Source organism: Athalia rosae, chromosome 2, assembly GCF_917208135.1.
Source record: "Athalia rosae chromosome 2, iyAthRosa1.1, whole genome shotgun sequence".
Lineage (NCBI taxonomy): Eukaryota > Metazoa > Arthropoda > Insecta > Hymenoptera > Athaliidae > Athalia > Athalia rosae.
Genome location: NC_064027.1, coordinates 8,847,101 through 8,871,403, shown reverse-complemented (window position 1 = coordinate 8,871,403; position 24,303 = coordinate 8,847,101). Strand labels below are relative to the sequence as shown.

At 35.8% G+C, this 24,303-nt stretch overlaps 4 protein-coding genes across 5 annotated transcripts in view; 3 read left to right on the top strand and 1 right to left on the bottom strand.

Annotated features, from left to right (window-relative positions):
• The first annotated feature begins 504 nt into the window (after positions 1–504).
• On the top strand, positions 505–2,729 carry LOC105693988 (radial spoke head 1 homolog). The gene is made up of 6 exons (XM_048650725.1): positions 505–564; positions 644–863; positions 992–1,218; positions 1,292–1,412; positions 1,509–1,714; positions 2,408–2,729. The coding sequence occupies exons 1-6, from the start codon at positions 505–507 to the stop codon at positions 2,591–2,593; spliced, it is 1,020 nt and encodes a 339-aa protein (XP_048506682.1). The 3' UTR covers positions 2,594–2,729.
• A 308-nt stretch (positions 2,730–3,037) lies between these two features.
• Positions 3,038–7,560, top strand: LOC105685137 (ribonucleoside-diphosphate reductase large subunit). The gene is made up of 11 exons (XM_012398994.3): positions 3,038–3,255; positions 3,379–3,467; positions 3,564–3,741; positions 3,832–4,195; positions 4,268–4,572; positions 4,688–4,850; positions 4,954–5,339; positions 5,412–5,599; positions 5,692–6,000; positions 6,083–6,271; positions 6,395–7,560. Exons 1-11 carry the CDS (start codon positions 3,225–3,227, stop codon positions 6,674–6,676), a joined length of 2,484 nt encoding a protein of 827 aa, XP_012254417.2. The 5' UTR covers positions 3,038–3,224; the 3' UTR covers positions 6,677–7,560.
• A 7,539-nt stretch (positions 7,561–15,099) lies between these two features.
• Positions 15,100–24,303, bottom strand: part of LOC105684980 (helix-loop-helix protein 11) — a 146,249-nt gene continuing 137,045 nt past the window's right edge. The window contains exons 3-6 of the mRNA XM_012398745.3: positions 18,237–18,387; positions 17,463–17,725; positions 16,941–17,386; positions 15,100–16,852 (exon numbers count right to left, since the gene is read on the bottom strand). Of these exons, the coding sequence (XP_012254168.1) occupies positions 16,549–16,852; positions 16,941–17,386; positions 17,463–17,725; positions 18,237–18,387 (1,164 nt within the window). The 3' untranslated portion in view covers positions 15,100–16,548. The remainder of the gene's footprint in view (positions 16,853–16,940; positions 17,387–17,462; positions 17,726–18,236; positions 18,388–24,303) is intronic.
• Positions 20,708–23,429, top strand: LOC105684988 (acyl-CoA desaturase-like). Of its 2 annotated transcripts, XM_012398759.3 has the most exons (7): positions 20,709–20,910; positions 21,430–21,520; positions 21,666–21,880; positions 21,958–22,088; positions 22,197–22,402; positions 22,513–22,698; positions 22,866–23,429. In XM_012398759.3, exons 2-7 carry the CDS (start codon positions 21,516–21,518, stop codon positions 23,197–23,199), a joined length of 1,077 nt encoding a protein of 358 aa, XP_012254182.2. In that variant the 5' UTR covers positions 20,709–20,910; positions 21,430–21,515; the 3' UTR covers positions 23,200–23,429. The 2 variants fall into 2 exon arrangements, with proteins under 2 accessions (XP_012254192.2, XP_012254182.2); XM_012398769.3 differs by lacking the exon at positions 21,430–21,520 and having other exon boundaries at positions 20,708–20,910.

Sequence of the window (24,303 nt, the reverse complement as noted above, 5' to 3'; positions counted from 1 at the left end):
ATAAAAATCGAATTTTCAACGCACGAGAAAATTCATACCGGTGAAACAGGGATAGATGCGAACATTTCTGTCTCTTAGTACCTCTTCCCGTTCTCCACGAAATATTGCGTAGCTAAGTGAATTTTTCACCATTTCTACGTATTGAAAAAATAATTTAATTGGATCAAAAAGTTGAAAGCGTTTTCGATCCGATAACTTACTTTATTCCCCCTTGATACGAGTGGGTCCATTCACAATATATTACATATCTACGCACGTTCAATTTCGCGGTAGAAATATATGACGGCGGATTTAATCTCCGACGACTCCTGGTTAAAAAAAAAAAAAAAAGAAGAATCCACACTATAGGCAATTCGGTAGATGAATCGAGTTTGCTTGAAATTCACTTCGAGAAAATCTTGACATTTGATTTCACTTTGTACCATTCGAGGGTTAGAAATACAAACTCTCAATCACTTTTAGCCCGGATAAAATTATTTAGAAAATAAATTTCGACCGGTTGAAATGCCGACAAGGGTTGTTCCGGACGGAGAAGGCGGTGAAGGGGACCGCAATCCTCTTGGGGTAAGTCGTTAAACTGTAATGACGGGAAACACGTCGAAGATTTCAATGCTTCTGCGTAAATTCTCGTAAGTCTTTTTAGAGATATGAAGGTGAACGAAACGAACGAGGTGAACGACATGGTCAGGGAAAAGCTCTGCTCCCAAATGGTGACATGTACGTAGGTTCATATTGCAAGGGATTACGCCATGGTAAAGGTATATACGTTTTTCGTAACGGAGCACGTTACGATGGCGACTGGCGATGCGGTTTGAAGTACGGTGTGGGAACATTTTGGTACCCAGATGGAACCAGATACGAAGGTGCATATGCCAGTAATTTCAAAATAGTTGCCTTTTCCCTACATTTACATAGATCTTTGATTGAAAAGAAACAAAAACTGCAAGCATCAGTTTTTGATTATTCCTTACAATTCCCTAATTGAATTCAGGGGATTGGAAACGTGACACAAAGTACGGTTTCGGTGTTTATCACTACGTTAATAATGACGTCTATGAAGGATCTTGGAAGAAAAATCTGCGCCACGGAATGGGGACGTATTTATACTCCGCAACTGGTACGCAATTCATGGGAACCTGGATTAAAGGTCGGATGCAGGGCCCAGGAAAACTAATTCATCCGAGACACCATTTTCACGGATTTTGGGAACTCAATCAGGTCCAGTTTTCAATTCTCGTTGTCAGTGGTCTTTTCCCAAACAATGATGAATAAATCTCTAACTTTAATCCAGCCATTCGGTAGAGGATGTTTTACCTTTGAAAACCATTGCATGCAGCACGGACATTACATTCATATTCGTGATCCAAATTATGACGAAACGCAAGAAGAGAGTGAAAGCCTTGCTGCAGTTGGTTGAAAAAGCTTTCATTAAATTACGTGACTTTTAAGAGGGTGAATTTTTGGTAAGCAATTGGGAATCACGGGGTTGCAGGAAGATTCTGCTATAGGGGTATCTCCAGAGAAGGCGACACAGAGCGCAAATGAAACTGCAGAGGGAATAGAGCCGGGAAAAGATTCTCTGTTAACTAATCCATCCGTGACAGAGAAGCCGCTGCCCCTGAAAAAAGGAATTATTGCGCTGTGGAGGGCGAGATACATCACAGCGTACAATCCTGATCTGCTTCCACCGGAACCAGAGCCTTTACAAGAGGAGGTGAGATAATAAAACAGTAACTGAAAAATTTCCTTCAGCTTTTTCTGTAGATTCGATTTAATCCATACGCTAATTCGCGATTAGAAATCTGGCTGTGATTTACTCAAATTTTTATAAGATTTTGAGCTTTTCATGAAGTTGATAAATATGCTATCTTCAAAGATCACGTAAAATGCGGAGTCTTTTTCTTTGAGTAGATGTTTCCAGATGAAATTACTCAAGAATAAAAGTCGTTACTTTTTTGACACGTTGCGAATTCTATCCAGTCTGTTTGAATTTTCTTTGGAAAATCATGGTGCATTCTCTCGTGGAAAAAACTGCAGAGCATCGAACAGGTCTTCTTTAAGAGATTACTTTAGGAGAGATTATTTTTTTCTAGAGTTGAAAGAAGGTGGGAACATGTCTAAAATAAAACGAAAAAAAGATTAGGATAATTTTTCAGCGAGAATTTCATAGCATTCATTACATTGCATTACTCTCAGTTATTCCCTCACTAATTTTTTTTAACGTATGTGAAAAATAGATAACTAACTAATGAAATGATTTAAGAACTATTGTAAAGATATTTTTGCCTCTATAATAAGATCCGGTAATTTTCCATTGAAAATTTGCAGTCGAAGTGGATCTTTATTTTATTAATGGTTCATAGGATCCAGATATTTGAATTTTCCGTGATCATTTTCTTTTTTATAGGCATCCCAACAATCCCTGGACGACAAGTGTGAAGAGGATGGTCACTGGCCAGAAAGTGAGCAATATTTGACTCACGAAGAATGTGAGGGAGAATATCACCGAGAGCAAAGCCAAGAAGAAGAATATTTTGAAGATCATATTGATTCTTTGAGTGGGGATAGTGCATCAAGAGAGGAAACAATTTAATTTCACTTTTGCAAATTGAGAGGAGCATCGGCTCACGAAAATTGTTATTTTTTTTTTTGTATTTCTACGCTATGCACAAATCGTACCCCAATTTAATTTTTAAAGTCAATCAACTGCGAGCTAATAAATATTTCGAATTGAGCTCATTTTGCTTGTGTCAAATCATTTTCTTAACTTTCGTAATCCAAGTGGAGAATTATTGGGCGACTCACAAGGAGACGTGGAGGGTTACTCATTGTGGATTTATTTCAACAATAGTTTTAAGTTTCCCACCATAAGCCCTACTGTACCGACTGCACGCAACTCGCGATACAGATTCACTAATATTCAGTGTTACTGACACCTAACGAGGAATTCAGAAAAGTTCGAAACCTGTTCTGCCGCACGTGATTTTAGTCCACTAACCTAGCGGCGCGGGGTTTTTAGGTTTTTATTATAGCCGTTGACTGATCGTACCAGTAGGTAATATCCGTTTCGCGCCAAATTTCTGTTTTCCGATCGAAGCGTTCGTATCTGCGCTTTGTGTGAAATTCGGTTTCTAACAAAAGTCCCGTCTTCGACGTCGGTGTTCTCAAGATTTTATAAGATATCATTCCAGTAATTTAATAAAGAAATCAAATTCATACTCAAAATGCCTAGTAAGATGTACGTGTGCAAGCGCGGTAAGTTATATCATTTTATAAGTAAGTCTTCTTTAAAATTTTGCCGGTTGAGAGCACGATGTCGGTTAGAAACACCGACAACGAACCAACAATCCTTTTCATTTTTGTTCAACTATCGTACAGATGGGCGCAGAGAGGATATTCATTTCGACAAGATAACTTCAAGAATTCAGAAGCTATGTTATGGTTTAAACATGGATTTTGTCGATCCGGTAAGCTTTCGTTAAACTCCTTCACAATGACAACACATCAACTTGGTATTCTAAATTTCTTAATTAATTTTTTGTGGGATGCTGTTCACTTTCTAGCCCGCAATCACTTTTCGTGTAATCAACGGTCTTTACAGCGGAGTGACAACGGTTGAGTTGGATAATTTAGCTGCAGAAACTGCCGCCACAATGACAACGAAACATGCCGATTATGCTATTCTAGCTGCAAGGATAGCTGTATCTAATCTCCACAAGGAGACAAAAAAATTGTTTAGCGGTACATATGAGATATTAGACTTTCAAATATGAGACAATTAGTTCTACGTGTAGGTTAGACTTGAATATGATGTTGATTTCAATCTTTCAGAGGTAATGTCAGACTTACATCACATGATCAATCCACATACCAATTTGCATACACCAATGGTTAGCAAGCATTACTTCGATATCATTCAGAAAAATGCCGACAGATTGAACTCTGCCATTATTTATGATCGAGACTTCAACTATAACTATTTTGGATTCAAAACCCTGGAGCGAAGTTACTTGCTGAAAATTAATGGCAAAGTGGTTGAAAGACCGCAGCATTTATTAATGCGCGTCGCAGTTGGTATTCATGGCGATGATATCGACAAAGCTATTGAGACTTACAATCTATTGTCAGAAAAATATTTTACTCACGCTTCCCCCACCCTCTACTCAGCGGCGACTCCGCGCCCACAAATGTCAAGGTATGTAGATGAATGAGGGAGAGTTTGATAAAAATCTGGAATATAGCGATATGAAGAAAACATCTGTTTCAGCTGTTTTCTATTAACTATGAAGGAGGACAGTATCGAAGGAATTTACGATACGCTGAAACAGTGTGCACTTATAAGTAAGTCTGCTGGAGGGGTCGGCTTGAATGTGCATTGCATCAGAGCCAAAGGTACTTACATAGCTGGAACTAACGGAGATTCTAGTGGCCTGGTGCCCATGCTACGTGTATACAATAATACAGCAAGATACGTTGACCAGGGTGGCAATAAACGGCCCGGTGCTTTTGCCATATATTTAGAACCCTGGCATGCAGATGTTTTCGAGTTCTTGGACCTTAAAAAAAATACCGGTACGCTTACACTTGTAACTATACACCAGTTTTCAATAGTATACGATTCTCAGTTTCACCTCTGCTATCTGGAAGACTTTACAATTCGTTTGAATCCTCTATTATTATTACATAGGCAAGGAAGAAGTACGGGCTAGAGAAATGTTCTATGCACTATGGATTCCTGATTTGTTCATGCAACGTGTTTTGGAAAAAGGAACATGGAGTCTCATGTGTCCTCACGAATGTCCAGGCTTAGCAGATTCGTGGGGTGATGCATTTGAGGCTTTGTATACAAAGTGAGTATCTCACGTTTTAGTTTGGTTTTCATTATAATAACGCATCTGCACATCGTTGGTGTGATAATTAATTCATGGGCGCATTATTTCTTGTTTGTCTTAGATATGAGAAAGCAGGGCGTTTCAAGAGGCAAGTGGCTGCCCGAGATCTCTGGTTAGCCATTATAAACTCACAGGTTGAGACCGGAACACCTTACATGCTGTATAAAGATCACTGTAATCGCAAATCCAATCAGCAGAATGTTGGAACTATTAAATGCAGCAACCTTTGTACCGAAATTGTAGAATATTCCAGCCCCGATGAAATCGCGGTTTGCAATCTTGCATCGATTGCTGTCAACATGTTTGTGAACCCAGATAAGACCTACAATTTCAAAAAACTAAAAGAAGTGACCAAAATTGTTGCATATAACTTGAACAAAATCATCGATATCAACTACTATCCAATTCCAGAAGCCGAAAGATCCAATATGAGACATAGACCTATCGGTATGCTATTGCGATTAATTGGATCATGACATGTTCACGATTTCAATAAACTTATTTTATTTGCCATTTCAGGGATAGGCATTCAGGGGTTAGCGGATGCCTTCCTTTTAATGCGGTATCCATTTGAAAGTGAAGAAGCCCAAAAGCTCAACATTGCCATTTTTGAAACACTTTACTATGGAGCGTTAGAAGCTAGTTGTGAAATAGCTGAAAAAGATGGACCTTATCCAACTTATGAGGGTTCTCCAGTAAGCAAAGGGGTAAGCAAAGTTGAAATTAATTATGTACAATCTTCTATTAATTCGATTTAGCTACCATGTCTATTAATTAAATTTATTCTATTTACCTTCAGATTCTACAATATGATATGTGGAACGTTACGCCGACAGATCTTTGGGACTGGGCAGCACTAAAGGCTAAAATAGCTAAACATGGAATCCGAAACTCTTTACTTATTGCACCAATGCCAACTGCCTCTACAGCGCAAATTCTGGGTAACAATGAATCGATCGAGGCTTACACCAGCAATGTCTATACAAGGCGTGTCCTCTCCGGCGAATTCCAGATCATGAACCCACATTTGCTAACAGATCTCACAGCAAGAGATCTCTGGGATGAAGAAATGAAAAATGAAATTATTGCAAACAACGGATCTGTACAGGTGAGATTTGATAGAAGAAAAATCTGATTTTATCTAGTGGACACGTATTTTATTTATGATTCGAATGACTTCTATTTACCAGGACATAGATCGTATTCCTGCAGACTTGAAAGCTCTCTATAAAACAGTATGGGAAATCTCTCAGAAAACCGTTTTGAAAATGGCTGTTGATCGAGCAGCATTTATCGACCAATCTCAATCACTCAACATTCACATGGCGAAACCCACGACGGAGAAGCTTACATCAATGCATTTCTATGCCTGGCAAAATGTACGTTGTAGTAGTGATGAACACTATGAAGTTCTATTTGCCATTGCTTCTAATAATTTTTTCGGATTCCCAACTTTTTTGTTTGATATCTTTATCATTTTGATCATATCTGAAATTTAACAGGGTTTGAAGACTGGGATGTATTACCTTCGAACAAAACCTGCTGCAAATGCTTTGCAATTTACAGTAGATAAATCAAAACTCAGGGAGACACTTGCCACAACTAATGGTGTTCATACGCCAATCAAAGTAGTAGATTCATCGGAGTATACTTCCCCGCAACGACGTGAGCGATTACAAAAACAGCGGTTGAAAGAACTAGAAGAAGAACGTGAAAGAAAACTGGATGCAGCACTTGTATGTTCACGAGAGAATGGTGATGCATGTACCTCATGCGGTTCTTAAATGGCTTGTCATTATGCCACCAATTTTTATTGTATTAAAGTTGGATACAACGTATTATCGCGTCTGTTTCGATCTCAAAATCGGTATGGTGGCGCCGATCTTAACGCGAATTTTAAATTTTATTCCCTGCAATATAATTGTTCCTTTTTCCTCTTATTTTAACTATTTAGGAAACGCGAGTACCTTCGATAGAAGCCTGGTTTAACAGCCAGGGTGATAAGAATTCAATTGTTCTAATTACAAGACTTTTGATCCATGAAACTGATATGTATTTCTTACTATATATTTGTGCCTTTTTTGCATTGGATTGTATTAACGTACTAATAACTTCAAAATGTAACAATCCGTTCCCTCGATTGAGAAGTTTCGAATATTCTAACCAAATGCAGTAAATCCATGAAATTTACTATTGATACACAAATATAAACTGTTTGACTTTTATAAAATAATTTTAGTTGCATAAAAAAACGAATAGCATGTATTTTGTACAATTAAGATATTATATTTTATGGTGAATTTTTCCGTTACCCCCAATAACACTCATTTTTTTCTCATATTATTTAAGGATGTAAACACCTGTTTTGTTAAGCTTATTTGTGTGAGTCTAACATAAACTTCCAGCTTGTAATACGACAGTACGGTAGTTTAATTTAGATCTTAAGTTGGTAAATTTATTTTTAGATCTCATTTAACTTCTTAGAAAGAACAAATACCGTCTTTCGATTTTTCCATTTAAGAACCATATGAAAATTTTATCTGAAATTTTTAGTAAAATGATTTCGTCATTGTGAAAGTTTAGTTTAATCAATCGTGCCTTAATTCTACAGATAAACATGAAAGCATTGAATACTTCAAAAATTATAATATCGTGTTCTTCTTGAATATATGATCGTCATCTCTTTTCTTAATTACCTATTTCCCGCACGCATCATCCTGTTACTCTGTCTGAAATTTATGAATCATTATGCTGGTTGTGAGGAATCACTTTGTATACCTATACATATGTATACATAAAATCAAGGTAAGCAATGAATAACATTATTTATTATTTTTTTTTATTCAAGGTATTTCGAATTAAATGTTTACAAGCAATAATATGATTAAAACTATGAAATAAAAAGCAAAAAAAAACTTAAATCAGACGTTACACCTCTTTTACATTGGCCACATTTTCCTTTATTCGTGATTCGGTTATTTTCATAATTACGTTTTTTTTCCTTTTTCTTTCTTTTTTTTTTTCATTATGTTTTCTCTTTTTCTAATTTGTACTTCTCTTGGCGCAACGTTGTGCCTCACTACCTTATAAGAAATCATTCGTTCGATTGCTTGCCCAACACTGACAGATTTGCGAGGTTCACTATCATATTAAAATTATGAAAATTATAATATTTTAAACTTTGCAGCTTGATTCATATAACCGACCCCCAACCAACGCGCCTATTTGTTTCATAGATTCAAAACGAGAAAAAAAAATAAAACCGTTGGTGTTCCGAAAAAAAAATTCTTTAGATTGGCTCATATCTTTTGTACAACAATCTCAGTATTTGGATCTTTGTTTGCAATGAAATTTACTTGCAGTTCTGTAAATAGGTGCGCGTTATATCTTTCATAATTGGTGGAACAAAAACTGATAACAATATACAAAAACATATTTCAATCTGATATAATATATTTGAACATTTGAATAGTTTTCTTTAAGCTATACATACTGTCTGATTGAGCGAAACAAGCTGCGTCGTTTACAGAATAATAATAGTAATAATATAAAATATGCTTAATAAAATTGTAGATTAATAGTAAAGTAATAACCGACAATTAGTATTACCAATAATAATGATAATAATAATAGTAATAATGATGATGATAATGATCATTATGATGATAATAATAATAATTACACACCACTTCTAATTAATAATTACTGGAAATATACAAAATGTGTAGAAAAAGGAAAGTAATCTGTTTTATATCCTATGTTTTAATGTAAATACATAAACGTATAATGTGATACCATGTGTTTCAAGAATTAATCGAATTTTTCCGAGCATATGGAGAACCGAATAGGGAAGCAAAAGATAACGTAAATTATTAAAAAATTTGCAACGAGGAAACATAACATCACTTCAATAATTAGAATATTAGCTGCAGTTATTGGAAAAAGTATTCTGCATAATATAAGTGTGTTGTTCCTCATCAATCATTTAAAATAACAAATATAAACAGTATCAGTTCTATTTATTGCTGAAGAATACCAACACATTCGTATACAATGGTAAATCCCTATCCAATGTTAATAATGCCAATAAATTATTTGGATCGATAGTTTATTTTTGGTGCACCAGTATTGTATAGCACCTTATTCTTTGAAACCGAAAACAGAATAGATAGTAACAAATTCAACGCGCAACACGTAAACACCAACATCATCATTTTGGTATGTATTGCTTTAAACTTCTTACGCAGATAATGAATTAAATTTTATCGATTGATTTCCAAGTTCTCTATTCGTCGAAGAGATGAATTTTGAAACTCACGGTAAGTTCATTTATACTATGTCGTATTTATATTTATGTATTATGTATAATGTTGTAACAATAAAGCAATATGAGAAGGTATGAAGACTTTACGTTGCTCATTTGATAGGGGATTCTTAAACAGCGTCTTCTATGTACAGATATATCGGCTCGATTATATTACGTAGTTCTGTAATCAATCTTTGTCTTACTCAACGTCAAAGAACTTTACTCTAGCCACTTCGTTTCGACATCACAATTGATCGATACAATATTACAAAGGCAAGTATATTTTCCTTTTTTCTCTGTCAAAAACAGTAGTCCACGTATCGGAGTGATAGATTTTTTCATTTTAATGAAATAATTCTCATAGTAAGTGTAGCTGCTTCTTGAACCCCCAAACGAGTCTTTAATACAGTAGGTATAGCGTTACTTATATTTCGTAATATGATGATTAGCTGATGAATATCCCGCTTCTATTGTTACTTGCATCCATTTGTGATATTCCTTTCATTACATAGAAACCTTAGCATAGCCTTATATTATTATTAAAACAGTATGGTCAGCGGTGTTGCTAAATCGACGAAGAAAATCTAGAGAATCGAGGAGGTATTTGGGCTGTTGGGGCGCCATGAAAATCCCGGAAATTATATATTAGCAGAAAAGATAGGAGATAGGATCAAAAGTTGGTACGATAACGAGTAAGGTACCTGATTTGGATAGCATATTTTTATGAAATCTACAATTGTACTGCCTTGGCTGACCATTCTGCGATAACTTTACAATGCAACTAAAATCGTCAAAATTTCAACATGCCCAATTTTGTCTACTTACAGATTAAATATTAATTATCTTCCTTATGATTAGAATTTTCTCCTAAAATTTGCCTAATTTCACCTAATCACGTTTTAACTAAATGATCGGTTTCTCAGTCAATATAACATATTATTTCTTTTTCTTTCTAATATCAAATTTTTATGTGAGCTGCTGCCGAATGCAGTTTTGACGATCTTAGTTTCAATATATATAGATATATTTATTTATGCTGTAATGACTGACGGAGGTGATTTATTCGTCAATAAATAGTGCATGACAAAAAGTCACCCTAGGTTCCCCTAGATTTCAATTTTCTCACAATCTTCACGGAATAGACGATACTATAGCAAAGAGATAACGTGACATGTGTATGTTATATTTTTAAGTAATAATGACAACTATGAATACATCGTATGTTAATGTTATTATTCATTATAGTAATATATCAGTTAATAGTAACCAGTAAATAATAATCGTAATATATTGAAGTTATAAATACATCACAGAGATTTATGTTGTTTTTTTCTTTTTTTTTCTTTCTTTTATTTATATATTCATGTTCGCATAAAATGAGAAGGTGCAACGCTAATCATTAAATTCAACTCATGGCAAAGAGAAATAAATTCGCCAAAAGGATATTCAATCGGATGAACAATGACTAGGATGCACTCTCTCGATATTACTCCTTTCATTTAACCATTTAAAGATTAATGTGTAATAATTGAGTGTTGAATAGAAATTCGCATCATTGTTGCTAATACACGCTTTTTACTTTTCATTTATTTTATTTTTAATATCCATGAAATTAGCATATTTGGTAGAAATTTTGATTGATCGAAAGCAATGTAAGGTATTATTATATGTTAACCAGTTAAAATGACTGTGAGCTCGTGTATATGTAGTGAAAATTTTCTAATTGGATATTGGTTTGTGTATATTTAACTATAAACGTGTAGAATCCAAGTCAGTGGCAGTCTGTTCTGTGGTAACTGAGTTTGCAAGGTGCGATCGTTTATGGTTTCGATACTGAAATCGTCAAACCACTGAAATACGCTCAATGCAAACGCAGTTGAGTGAGGAACTTTTTATTTTACTTATGCCCGCAAACGCCGGTTATTTTCTATTTTAATTATAGCCTGATTTTCTTTACTTCAGGTTCGGATGAAAGTTCAATAAAAATTTGTCAATGATGATTAGTTCAATATTTTATTTTTATTATTCTTGTTGGGTGAGAAGTAATTGGTTAATTGGTTTTTCACATGACGATTAAAAAGAAGATAAAGATGCAGTACTCTGCTAGGAAATTTGGACGATGTGTAACTATATACTATAGCGTATAAAAATTGGATCTTATAAATGCCAAGTAATAATCTCAATTGAAAAAGTAACCATCACATAGAAAATCGGAACTATTTTGCAACTACCATCCTATCCTAAAGTAAGAGAAAACTGATTTTTACCACTAAAGTTTTCACATTTGTAACCGGGTATCATTTTTTATCAGCTATATTATTCGTATGCACTGATTGTAGAATAAGAAAAATTTATTTTCAAACAGTTCAAACATTTTCACCGCACTATTATAATATGCCTTTTTCTCCACGCTTACTCGCCCATATTAAATACTACTCAGTTCTGTTCCTGTCTTTAAACTGGAACACATTTCCTCTCCATCATTTACACTAGATCTTAGCTATCGGCGACTGAGATGTCGGCGTAACTCCTAGCACACTATGTCAAATTCAAAAGTGCTTGAAATTCCTCATGAAGCAAATATGGCATTAAATACTTGTTGGCGAAAAATCTTAAGTCAACAGATATTTAATATCAAAGTAAACATTTCGCTGCTACAAATCTTTGTACGATTGAATCGATTTTGTCATCCTTTATTTTTTTTTCAGTCGCCAATTGCCATAAAGTTCCAAATTATCTACACTTAATCTTAATTTCGTAGTCGTTCACTCGTACTCTGCACAGCCTAATCCATTTGCCTAATATACTTTGAGAATTCATTGATGATTTATTTATGAGTTGATCACTATTCACCTACATCCTGTAGATCGACCCTTTTGATCGTTCATCTAACAAGAAGTAAGACAATGCAAATAGATTAAATTTCATATTATCGGGCATTTATCCGTACGAAGAACAAAATGTACAACGTTTTCCTGCATATACTACATCGAGTGCACATTTCATTATCTATTAAACGGCAACCATTCCCAACGAATAGTTTTGAACCAAGTGATGACTACGATAATTATAAACTGCTTGATCGAAGCACTCGATTGTAGTATTCATTTCACGCACCCAAATACGTATTTAAAAATTTGAATCTACGAAAATGCATTTCCTCACTTCTCGAATCAACTATCGGGGTGTCCGAGGAAAGGTACCAGTTAAAACTTTCCCGGATACTTTGCAATCAGCAATTCAAACTCGACACCAAACTCGTTACTGCGCAAATCGGTTATATTTTGAGAAAATCATTGATACCCTAGAGACTGTCTGCCGGCATTGTGAACTACATAAAACCCAAAGAAATCATCAAAAAAGAAGCCTGCAATTAGCTACTTCCTCATTAGGTTTTACGGCAGTACATTGCAGTGTCATTGAAATTTGAACTAACCAGCACAGAAGTGATATCTTTTAGAAAAGTGATTCCGAGAATGGTCAGTTTGCACTTTTTCAAAAGTTGGGTATTCAAATTCTGTATACTGTATGATTTGTTGGTACCTGGCACTCTTTAACACGCGATACTCCGATAAATGAAATAAGATCAAAGGTCTGTTTCTCACGTATGTACCTACGTACGAAATTGGTATGATTGTATAATACTAATGTGCATACGCTAAATCCAATCCATCGATAATGGTCTAATAATATTATCATACAGCTATTAAAAAGCCATGAATCAAAACTGTGCCTAATTATTACAAATTATTACAATTTGGTATCCGCTCACCTTCCAATTTATATAACGAATAGAATTTAATAAATAATTTAATACATTCACTAGAAATTTAGTTGTTAAGCCTACGCACACTTGGAATACACATCGAAGTAATTTTTTGAGTGGTATGAAAAATGACATAAACAACGTGGTCATGCACGCACTGGGTCTCAAAGTTATAGATTATCTTTAAATATACCATGTAGGAGTAATGTATGCACAGACGCGAGTTTTAGTTACATACATATACAAATACATATACACGTTCGAGGGCTGTGTTTACACATGCATTGGGCGTGCATTTCAATACCCGTTATACAGAAAGTCTCATGGAATAATTCAAATTCCCAACAAGTGAAAAAATTTATTTCATTTGGACCTGACTTTTTATAATCTGATGATACGTCAGACGATGTGTTTTAAGATTCTCTTTTATGTCATCTTATTTCATCATATTATTTTCCTTTTCTTCATCTTCTTTTCAAAAGCTATAATAATAAGAAACCGACCAATAAAATATGGTGGAAAATTGTTTTCATTCTTCAAGAGTAGTTACTAGTATTTTGCAAAGCAGATTTACATACACGAACTCTTAAGTCTCTAGCCAAGATCCATTCCATTACAAACATTTTAATTTAATTTACGATATAAATATCCCATCCAGAGTGAAGTATTGAAAATGAGATTAAAAATTTTTTAAATTCGCACCCCGTGTAGGACATTTTTTGTGCAGTATGGTATTCCAAATCCTCTAAGGCTCTGCGCTTCCACAAAAAACATTGTAAGTTGTTTAAATGGCTTTCTTTGAATCACCCTGTATAATCGTGAAAAATCCGATTTTAAGTTATGCAGGTAATTAGACTTAATAATCTTACAAGTTCTTCTCTTACGTAGCACTGAGTAACAAGGTAGATATTAAATTCGACAATGTAAATTCTGCAAGATATTACGGAGATTACATTAAGCTTGTTCATTGAGATTTAAAAACTCTCTTAACTTGCTATTGGGGAATAATCAAAGAATCCTCAAATTTTTAATGACAATGAAAAGGAGATATCTCGAAAATATACTGCATAGTACACCCATTAGACAAGTCCATTTTCTTTATGAAATCGAAATAATATAATGCGGCCAAATTGTTGTATTTAATTTTCAGTCACTACTAATGCTACGTATTAATCAACTCGTGCGATATAACAGTTATAGTTTATATTACTCTTTTTCTTTTCAGAGTATCGTAGTACCTTGAATCACGCGTGTCACGTATACAACATTGCTAAATTATATACATATACAGTACAATACAGTTACAGAGTAGTGTCACATTTAATATTAAATAGATAATATTAATCATTTTTTTTCTTTCTTTTTTGTTGGTTGTTTTTTTTTAACTGTGATTATTTTTTCTTTCCATAATGACGATGTTATCATTAATGCTCATCGCGTACAAACTGACAATTCCTACTGACCTAATTTCCTAAAAGTTAGTCAATTACCTTAATTTTACTTCTGCTTACCATATCATAGATATTATTTTCAGATAATATCTCCTAATGTTATTGATCTTATAGTTCAACTAGTCAATATCCATCGTCATAGAAAATGTTTATAATAAAAGTAATTATAATGATAGTGATAATATTAATATGAATAGAAATCATAATATTAATAATAATAGTAATGATAGCGATAATCATAAGAATAATAGTAAGAATAACAATAATAAAAATAAAAATGATAGTTATAGTAATAATAGTAGTATTAATGATCATAATAATTATGGTGCTACTATTAATAATAATAAAATCATATTAATAGTAATAGTAGTAGAAATAGTAGTAGTAATAGTAATAGTAATAGTAGTAGTAGTACTAGTAGTAATAATAACGATAATGATTATAATAATCGCAAACATCCATCATAATTAGGTATGAATTATTATTATCTAATAATATAAAAGTAACGTAACAGAGAGACACAAAACAAAAAAATTTACATACCGGGCCTCCCATTGGTCAGTCAGTCAGTCTGTGGATTCTCTGAGCCTTTCATGAAAGGCACAAAGTTTGCAAAATAACGTTGGTGTACGGTTGTTTCGCAATTGATATTTCTAAGGACTGGTTGAAAACAACAATATCTTCTTTCTTTTTCCAACATAAATTATTTCTCGGTGTACAATAATTGTTAATTCACACCTAGAGAGGTGCGATACTACCTGTACGTACGAGGTAGATTTAATATCATAGCAACATTTGCCATCACTGACTGACTCTGTCATTCTAACTCTACAGCTATATGTGTACAAAGGAACAAACGTCTCGGTACTCGATATTTGGCACAGATTAAATAAAATTCAATGAAATTTCATTACGGTGCAAACACGAATGTGAAAAAAACACAGGTAAAAAAAAAAAATTAAACAAAATAACGAATTGCAACCGTTATCTCCCTTAGAATACTTTTATTACATCTTAATGTGTGTCAAATATTAAGTATGCATATTTTGATTTTTTTTTCTTTCTTTTTCTTTTGTGGCGTTCAACAATGACTGAAAACATTGAGAAACATAATATTTTTTTGTCATCAGTTTTCTGTAACAACGTAAAAAAAAACGTAAATATCTTATTATACAGCGTGTTCTTAATAATTAGGAATAGTAATGTTATAATAACGTTGATCTTAAGCCTACCTTAATGGAGAAAAACACTTTTGCTCGATCTGTGAAAACATAAAAACAATTGTCCATCGAGCGAGATTCAGAACAGAAGCGTGTTCCTTGTTATAATTCGTAGAATACATAGAAAATCGGAAGTATGTACAAGAAAAAGATTACATACGATTTCAGGTGTATACGTGGTAATAATAAATATAGAATAGATCTACTTCAACTCCAATTTGCAACAATCAACGTTCTATGTAATAAAAAATTGAAGGATTATCAATTCAAACTGTCAATTGTAGCGTGTTTAGACGCCGGATTTCGGAAACTTTTACATGAGATATTTTTAATGTATAACATCAATATTCTTTTCACGCGTCCGTCAAGGGGTTCCAATCAACGCCAAGACATTGTAACTTTGTTCAATCATAAAATAGAGATTTCATCAGGTTTATCGCCCGAGCAGAAGAAAAAAGTAGCCCAAAGGATCAGACGCTATTCAGAAATATGATTGCCCGTTTTGCGTTAACATTGTTTGAAAGACATTACCTACTTAGTCCAACATCGCGTAGCGTCTATTCATTTTGTAAAAATTTCTTACCTAGAGATACTCAAGTATCAGCGACCAAAGTTCAATGGTCTTTTATGATAATAATTGCAAAGTCGATATTATTTTGTAAGAAAAATCATACAGCTTCAGTACAGAAAACTGAATGAATAATCGCTGCACGATACGAACGAAATGCCCAATTTGTTTAGTTAATGACACAGGGCTGTCGAAGATTGCATATTTACGAGTCTAGTAAAGAATAAAGAAAAAAAAAAATCAAACTGATTATGAAATATTGGAGGATTTATCCATTTAATTTTAAGTGAAGTCAATGTACTGGGATCGTGGGGGTTAATTTTTTGAGCGTGTCGTGATGGACGATCACGAATGTTTCACAACGATAACACCTGGTCGTTGTTGGGTTTGCTGTTGCGAATGGAACTGAAGGAAGTTGTTCATTTCTGCATGGAGCAGCCGCTGTTTCGTCGTTGTTGCAGGTGCCACAGTTGGCTTGTTTGTAAGAGCCAAAGGTGCGTCCTGGGCTGGTTCGTCACTGAACAAGTGATCGCCTTCTAAATGGCGTATCGCTTCAACGATAGTTTCCAAATTTTGGCGCGATGTGTTAGCAAGGTATAATCTAGCTTGAGGCGTTCCATCGTCTAAGGAATTCGCTGGCGAAGGCAACCTGGAACCAAGAATCAAATTCATCCTCCAAGTTCCCATTGACAATAGGTTGATGGACCACGAAGATCGAGAATGACAATGATACGAACCTTTCAACCTCAACTTTGGGCTCAGCTTTCATAGCAGCTTCAAGCACGCTAGGTAATCGCTGAGGTTCGGCAGGTGGGGAAAAGGGTCTGGTTGGACTCGTGGATATAAACTGAGCGGTGACGTTTTTGAATTCAGATGGTGTTGTCCCATAAGTCACATGTGTCGGGGAAAATGACCCAAGCTTTTGTTTTGTGGGTGTAGAGAACACCTGACTTTGTGTGAATGTGACGATTTTAGGTGTACTGGGACGGGAAACTTCCTCCTTGATCTCTTCTGGTATCATTTCTGAGAGTGGAGGAGATGGGGAAGGACTGGGATCCGGCGTAGTGGTTTCAACTGTTTGTGTTGAACCTACAGGAGGTAAGGTAGCCACGGAAACAACTTGTAACGAAGCTACCGCATCTTCTGTTTCCTGAGCCATGACATTGTCCGTGTGCTCGATCACCTGAAAAAAATTATAAAAAAATGGTTCAAACTGATGTTTGAAAATCCTTTTTAGGTGAATATTCCACTGTACAAACCTCGTGTGGTTGATAAGCGATCAGCTGGGTATCCCTGAATCTTTCAGGGTATATTTGGTTCTGCATAACTCTCATCTGTTCTTCGCTGCGTAGCCTTGCGCGACGTTCTCTTTCTAGTTGCCGCCTGAGCTCAGCCACTTCGCTGCTCGACACTGCATGTGCCTCTGCAGAGACGGTAATTACAGATAATGGTTCCGGAGACATACTTCCTAATCCTTCATCTCCACTTTCATTAACATGCATCGGCACACTGACAACTACTCCTGCAATCAGAGAAGAAATTCGTTTTATTCCATCACTATCAAGAATTGAGAATCACATTAATTTGAAGCATTATAACGCAGGATGAAATCGTACTCTACGAAATCTAGAATATTTATCATCTTGGACGGCGTACTTTCTTTTTCATATACTCTTTAACCGAAGATAAACACAAAACGTTCTCGTTACTTTAGTAAAAACATAGTTTCTCATTTGCGTCATTAAATCTGATCGTCTGATAACTATCATTTCCGTTTCCCGTACTCTCGGTCTAATTGAAAACAACGTACACGCCACCACCGCAGTGTCGCGCAAGAGATTATATTTCTTCATAGGACATGCACGCATATTTCCGTTCAGCTAAGAATGAAAATTTACGACCAAAGAAAATTTTGCGTGTCACTGGTGCTCGTATAAGGGCGTAGAAACACGTGTGCTTCCTCACGTGTACGAAGCATGTTTTTGATAAATAAATTCAAATTGTCAGAACATCATGCATTTTTTTCCACGTACCTTGGTTATCAGCCTTGCGTTTCTTTATCGGTACATCACCGCCTTCGTGCTGATTGACCAATCGCTTGAGTTGACAATTTTGTGATAATAGTTGCGTCTTTTCTTGTTCCAACTGATAAATATACTCTGCTGTTTGCTGCAGTATCGCCGCCTGTGGAAATTGTAAAAAAAAAACAAAAAAAAAAACGGCGAAATTAACAATCAGATAGTCATCATAGGAGAGCTTAGAGTTCAACGTAATACTGAGGGTAGATACGATCTCATGAGCAAATTCAACGTGAGTCCTCGACAGATGTGTTACTCTTTTTTATTTTTGTTAGAAATTAGGTGAAAACGTCACGTGTAAAACAATATCTATCTTACATAGTAGATGTCATATGCACGAGGTATAAAGGAAATTATAAATAAAGTTAGGATTGTTAAAGTCAGGTCGAGTAGATTAAACTACATGCTTTATCAACAGTAACACGGAACAAAGGGAAACACGGACCTACTCACATTTGTAATATCGTGTCCTACCTAAAAATAATTTCGCATAACAGGCAGACGTACGCGTTTTTTCCTTCTTTCAGAGAAACTGCACAACGAACAATTAAAATTTGAACGTTCATTGACAGTCAATTTCGTGGACGAAAAAATCTAGATCAATATGCAGTACACTAGACCAATATAGTAACACTTCAAGATCTACTTTATCAGTCATGCGATCTTGCAAATTTCAATTCTTTATTTTTCTTCTTTTTTTCTACCGGTACATGAAACAAGGGTGTCCGTACTTATAACGTCTGATACGATGAAATGCTCAAAGTTACGACAGGTGATCCGTCTTAATACTTTATAGCGTTCGTTGCGGCGGTATTGCTTCAACTGTACGGTATAATATTGCATTTTTTACCGTGATAATCCGCCGTTACCTTGCGGGTGTATATCGTACCTACGCACTCAAATTGCATTTTTTTGTAGCATAATAAAAAGCAAAGTTATTGCCTCATCTAAGGCTCCAACGCTGTGTATAGGATTAAATTGAAATCGCATTTTTTTTTTTTGCTTTTCCTCTTTGTTTTAATATCTGATGTACGAAGTAAAACTCAGTTTACAACTATACGTATTCTGCGAAATTCAAATCGCCCTTCGAAATGAGGGAGTTTGCTGGTGAAATTAAGGAAGGAAAAGAGGGGAAGAAAGGAATCTCGCGTACTACGTCGTACCTTTTTTTTGTGCCATCAATACCCTCGTAGTATCCTGTAGTATTTTGCGTATGACATCATCGCTGCGACATCTTTACTCGCCATATTGGCCGTGGTATCGAATGTCACGTGTACACGGTAAACAAGAATGACCTCGAAAAGGGTTGACGAAAACAAAGAGTAAATTGATACCATGGCCCTCGGGGCCTCCGAATACCGGGTACTCCGTAGCTTCGATCGCGTTTCGCACCTGCCGACAGTCGACAGGTGGTCATCGGGCAGATGCAGCCTCGAGGGTGTATCTGCGGTGTGTTGTTTTTATTACACATTTATTTATTTATTTGTTTTCTGTTTCATTCCATTTTTTCTGTTCAGTAAATATACCTATACCGTCATTTAAAAAGAGATTTTCATTCAACCGATTATATTACATCATCGTATCGTACCCCTCCCGTTTTTCTCTAGGCGTCTTTCCAGCTCAACCACATCATTGGATTGTAATTTTGGAAAAAGATTTTCGACACCTTATTATGCATGACAACTTATTCGAGCGCTGTTCAATGACATCGACGTACCGAAATAAACCGTGCATACGTTTTTACTTTAATGAAAACTGAAAGACTTCCTTCTCAAATTATATGGAGGATAATTTACCCTCTACTTTTTTTCGGATGTTATTACAACCCAGAGGGATGTGACGGGTAGAAAATTTTTCAACACAAAACGAAAGAAAAGAAATTTCGTACGGAGGATGATGCGAATTAATTATCGTTTCGCAACACGTGGCTGAATTGCACTTATTTTTCTTTGCGACAAAGACCCAATTCGGAGAATCGCGTACGTAGCACATTCTGTCCGACACGTTCAATAATTCATTGCTGATAGTTGGCGTTTTAACTGTATTATTGCGTTATACGTATAGGTACGAATGTCTGAGACGTGCTATAGTTCGGTTCATTTTTTAATAAAGTCCGATCGATGTTGAGTGAAATTTCTAGAGCTAAGTTTTGTGGATGAAATGGTGGCTTGAACAAAAAAAACCCTGTATGGAAGAAGGTCCTTCGGAAAGCGTCAACTTGCACCTTGTCTAAAGTCGTAAAAAATCAACATCGTGTAATAACTGAATAATTTCTATGCTCAAGAATAATAATTCATTTTTGAATTTTATTACGTACATGTAAGTGGTTATTAATCGGAGCGGAATGTAAAGTGCCACGATTGAAATACAAATACGTCGTAATGTGGAGCATATAATTATTATTCATTTCTGATAATAATCGCTACCACCTTCTGTACCTGGATAAGCAATTTTGGATCATTAAATCGAACGCAATAAGCCGAAGGTTATAATTCGATTCTGCTAATTCTACTGGTGAAAACTGTACATCTTGAAAATTTCGACCACCAAGTGAACGAAAAGACGTAAATAGAAGCTTTCATGAGAATATTATTATTTCGAACTTTATAAAAAGCTGTCATTCAATGAGGTAATTGTCAATTTTAAATATTCCATAAATAAACAGATAACAACATACGTTAAAACGAGGTCAAATTGAATAATTAATGACCAATTAATTATTTTTGTACACAAATTACCGATCGACGCATAAATTGGGAAAATTAAATCTCGTCGTAACGTCCATCTCAACTGTATGATTTTATTAATTTTTCTAAATATTGTGTATTATGCAAAAAATGAAATTCTATAGGAGCACAAGAGCAAATAAAATCGTTTGCGAAGGTCGTTGGGAGTAATTACTTTTCATGCTGGGCGAATAATTTGATATGTACCTAATTTCCAGCACAAATAAAAAGAGAGAGAGAAAAAAAAAAAATTCTACCCATGTTGCTCAAAATAGCGTTATTGAATACAACGTTGGATTTTTACGGCGCCCTCAACGAACAATGTCATATTTAGGCAGGATTCGTCGAAAAAATTGAGAATAAACATATCGCGTTTATTTCACGATAATTAATACGATATAATTGTCGGTCGCTGTTTTCAGCGCACCGGAAATTTCACCTCTATATAAATTGCATCGAGTATCACAATCGCGATCAGAAGACGACTAATATCCAGACTAAGTGCATCATGCAGTACGTTTTTATTCCACAAATCGTTATAGGAAACCAAATGAATTATCCTAGTATATCTATAATTACAATTGACGAAAAAAAGTGTTGCATATAAGAAAATGAACAAATCAATCATTCATTTCATATAACATAATAATTATTACAGGGATCACAACGTAGGCTTGAGTTTTCTCGTTAAAAATGGAAAAAATCAGGAATACGATTTAGAGGAAGTGGTCAACAAAGCTGATGTGAGCACGAACAAAAAATTTTATCACAAATTTGTGTATCCGAATCTTTTCTGGATCATATTTCTACACACATGCGCTTTGACCGGACTTTACTACCTTTTTAAGGCTAAAGTGCTAACATTACTATGGTGTAAGTTGTCGTCACTACGTTTAAAATATTTAATCCCCATAAATTTACTCTACATGTATGGATTTTATTTCCCACAGTATTCACCCTCGGATTCTTCTCAGCGGAAGCCATCACGTTAGGCGCTCACAGATATTATTCGCACAAAAGTTACAAGGCGACAACATTTTTGAGAACGGCTATGATCATCTTCCAAACAATCGCCGGGCAGGTACGAACACGGGAGCGACTTGCGTTTTTCCCCATTTTCTCGGTTCAAAGCAGATAATCATTGACATTATAGACGTCACGTGAAAACGATATCCTAATAACATTACAGAACAGCATGTTCACCTGGGCAAGAGATCACAGACTCCATCACAAGTACAGCGACAGCGATGCGGATCCTCATAACGCGGCAAGGGGTTTTGTTTTTTCCCATATCGGTTGGTTGGTTACGAGAAAACATCCCCTGGTTATACAAAAAGGCAAGTGCATCGAAGTCTCCGATCTCCTCGAGGACAAGATCCTCATGTTTCAGCACAAGTAAGTGACGTCAGAGATGACAGGATAAAAGTAAAGGAAAATAAACTAGAACGTCGAAATTAAATTAAATAAATAATAATTACGGGCGGATAATCGAAGTTTGCTCGCAGTTATTTCGTACCGGTTTATCTGATCGTGGGATTTCTGTGCCCTACATTCATCCCTGTTCTCGTTTGGAACGAGGATTGGTGGACTTCCTTCTTGGTCGCGTACTGTCTCCGGTACACGGTCGTTCTTCATCTTACATGGTGCGTAAATTCACTGGCTCATATGGTCGGCACGAAACCTTACGACGGGTGAGTTTTTAAAGAATCTTTTTTACTTTTATTCCCACGAAAAACTTCATGACCCGATTCGTCGATTTGCGGTTTGAATCGAACAAAAGCGGCGAATATATCTGTACATACGTCCGCGCATTCTATTCGTCGCTGAATCGCACTAAGCTTGCACGTATGATTTTCAGACGAATTCATTCAACGGATTCCGAGCTGGTGGCAAATTTGACCGGGGGAGATGGTTGGCATAATTACCACCATAGTTTCCCGTGGGACGCGAGAGCCGGGGAATTCAGCGTACGAGGTGGATTCAACACAAAATGTCTCCTAAAACTTGCTAAATACGGGCTCGCCTACGACCTCAAAACCGCTTCGGACACCGTCGTCGAAGGACATACCAATAGACACGGCGACGGAACTCGACCGATACTCGCTGAACAACCGGATAAAAAGCAAGAAGATGGTTACATCAAAAATGGTGGGGTAAACGCACCAAAACTAAATGGCGTGAAAACGAATTGAGATGATAATTATACAATGGCGTAAATAATACATATATTGTTATTGATAAGATCGATTATAACGGGCACGGAGTATACCGTGTGTCCCAGCGTTTTAGACCGCAGTATGTCCGGTTGCCTGTCGTCAGGCGCCATCTTCCCCATAGCGTTAGCCTGGCGCTCGATGGCAGGCAACCCGTAACATTCATATTTACATGAGATAATAAAAATATGAAATAGAGAAACAAAAAATAACGAAGAACTTTTGGATTATTCGACTACAAAAGGAAACATGAGAGAGAAGAAGATCGCCCGTACATATGCGAGGAGAACGATGATGATTACGAGAGGAATCTCGTATAGTCGTCGTCTCTCCTTGTTTCTTTGTTCCCTTTTTCTTTCGGTTTTTACACAGCATGGATCAGCAATGAAATGGGAAGGAACCAAATAATAAAGTAATGAGAAATAAAAAGCAAACGTTCAAAAAGGAGTATTACGTGAGGAGGGGACTACATCCGGCGGTCGTTTATAATATTATTGTTAGACTGGATTCTAAGAAATTTGCGAGTACGCGAAGCTACTCAGAACGACCGCCCGCCTTTCTTTAATTCTCTGTCGTTGCGTAGCTAAATTTAGCTGCACATTTCGGTCGCACGGGAGCCGCAGGCTGTACCACCAGCAGCAGCAGGGTGCCGGCTGAAGAGAAGGAGGAGAGAAAGAAGTGGAGAACAATTAGAGTAAAAAAAATTAAATAAAATAAAATAGGAGGAGAAGGCTAGGACCACTTGGGTGATGATGTCACGGGCGCGCATGCAAATCTTAATCGCTTCTGACGACGACGTGTAAGGACGATACGCGCCCCAAGTCCCCGCGGTGTACAATATCGGCGATTAAAAAGTTATCCTGCACGATTGAGACCCACATGTATGCTCATTGTTGGATAATTTTAAGAATATAATCAAATGATTTTTTTTTTCTTTAATGTACCCATCAATGAACGAGAAAATATATAAGGTCTAAAAATATATCAAACACCTGTTTCTGATTTGACGATCTTATATTTTCTGCGGTTCGTCGTAACGCGAATTACACAACCGGAATGATTAGTTATGAAAAAACTTTTATA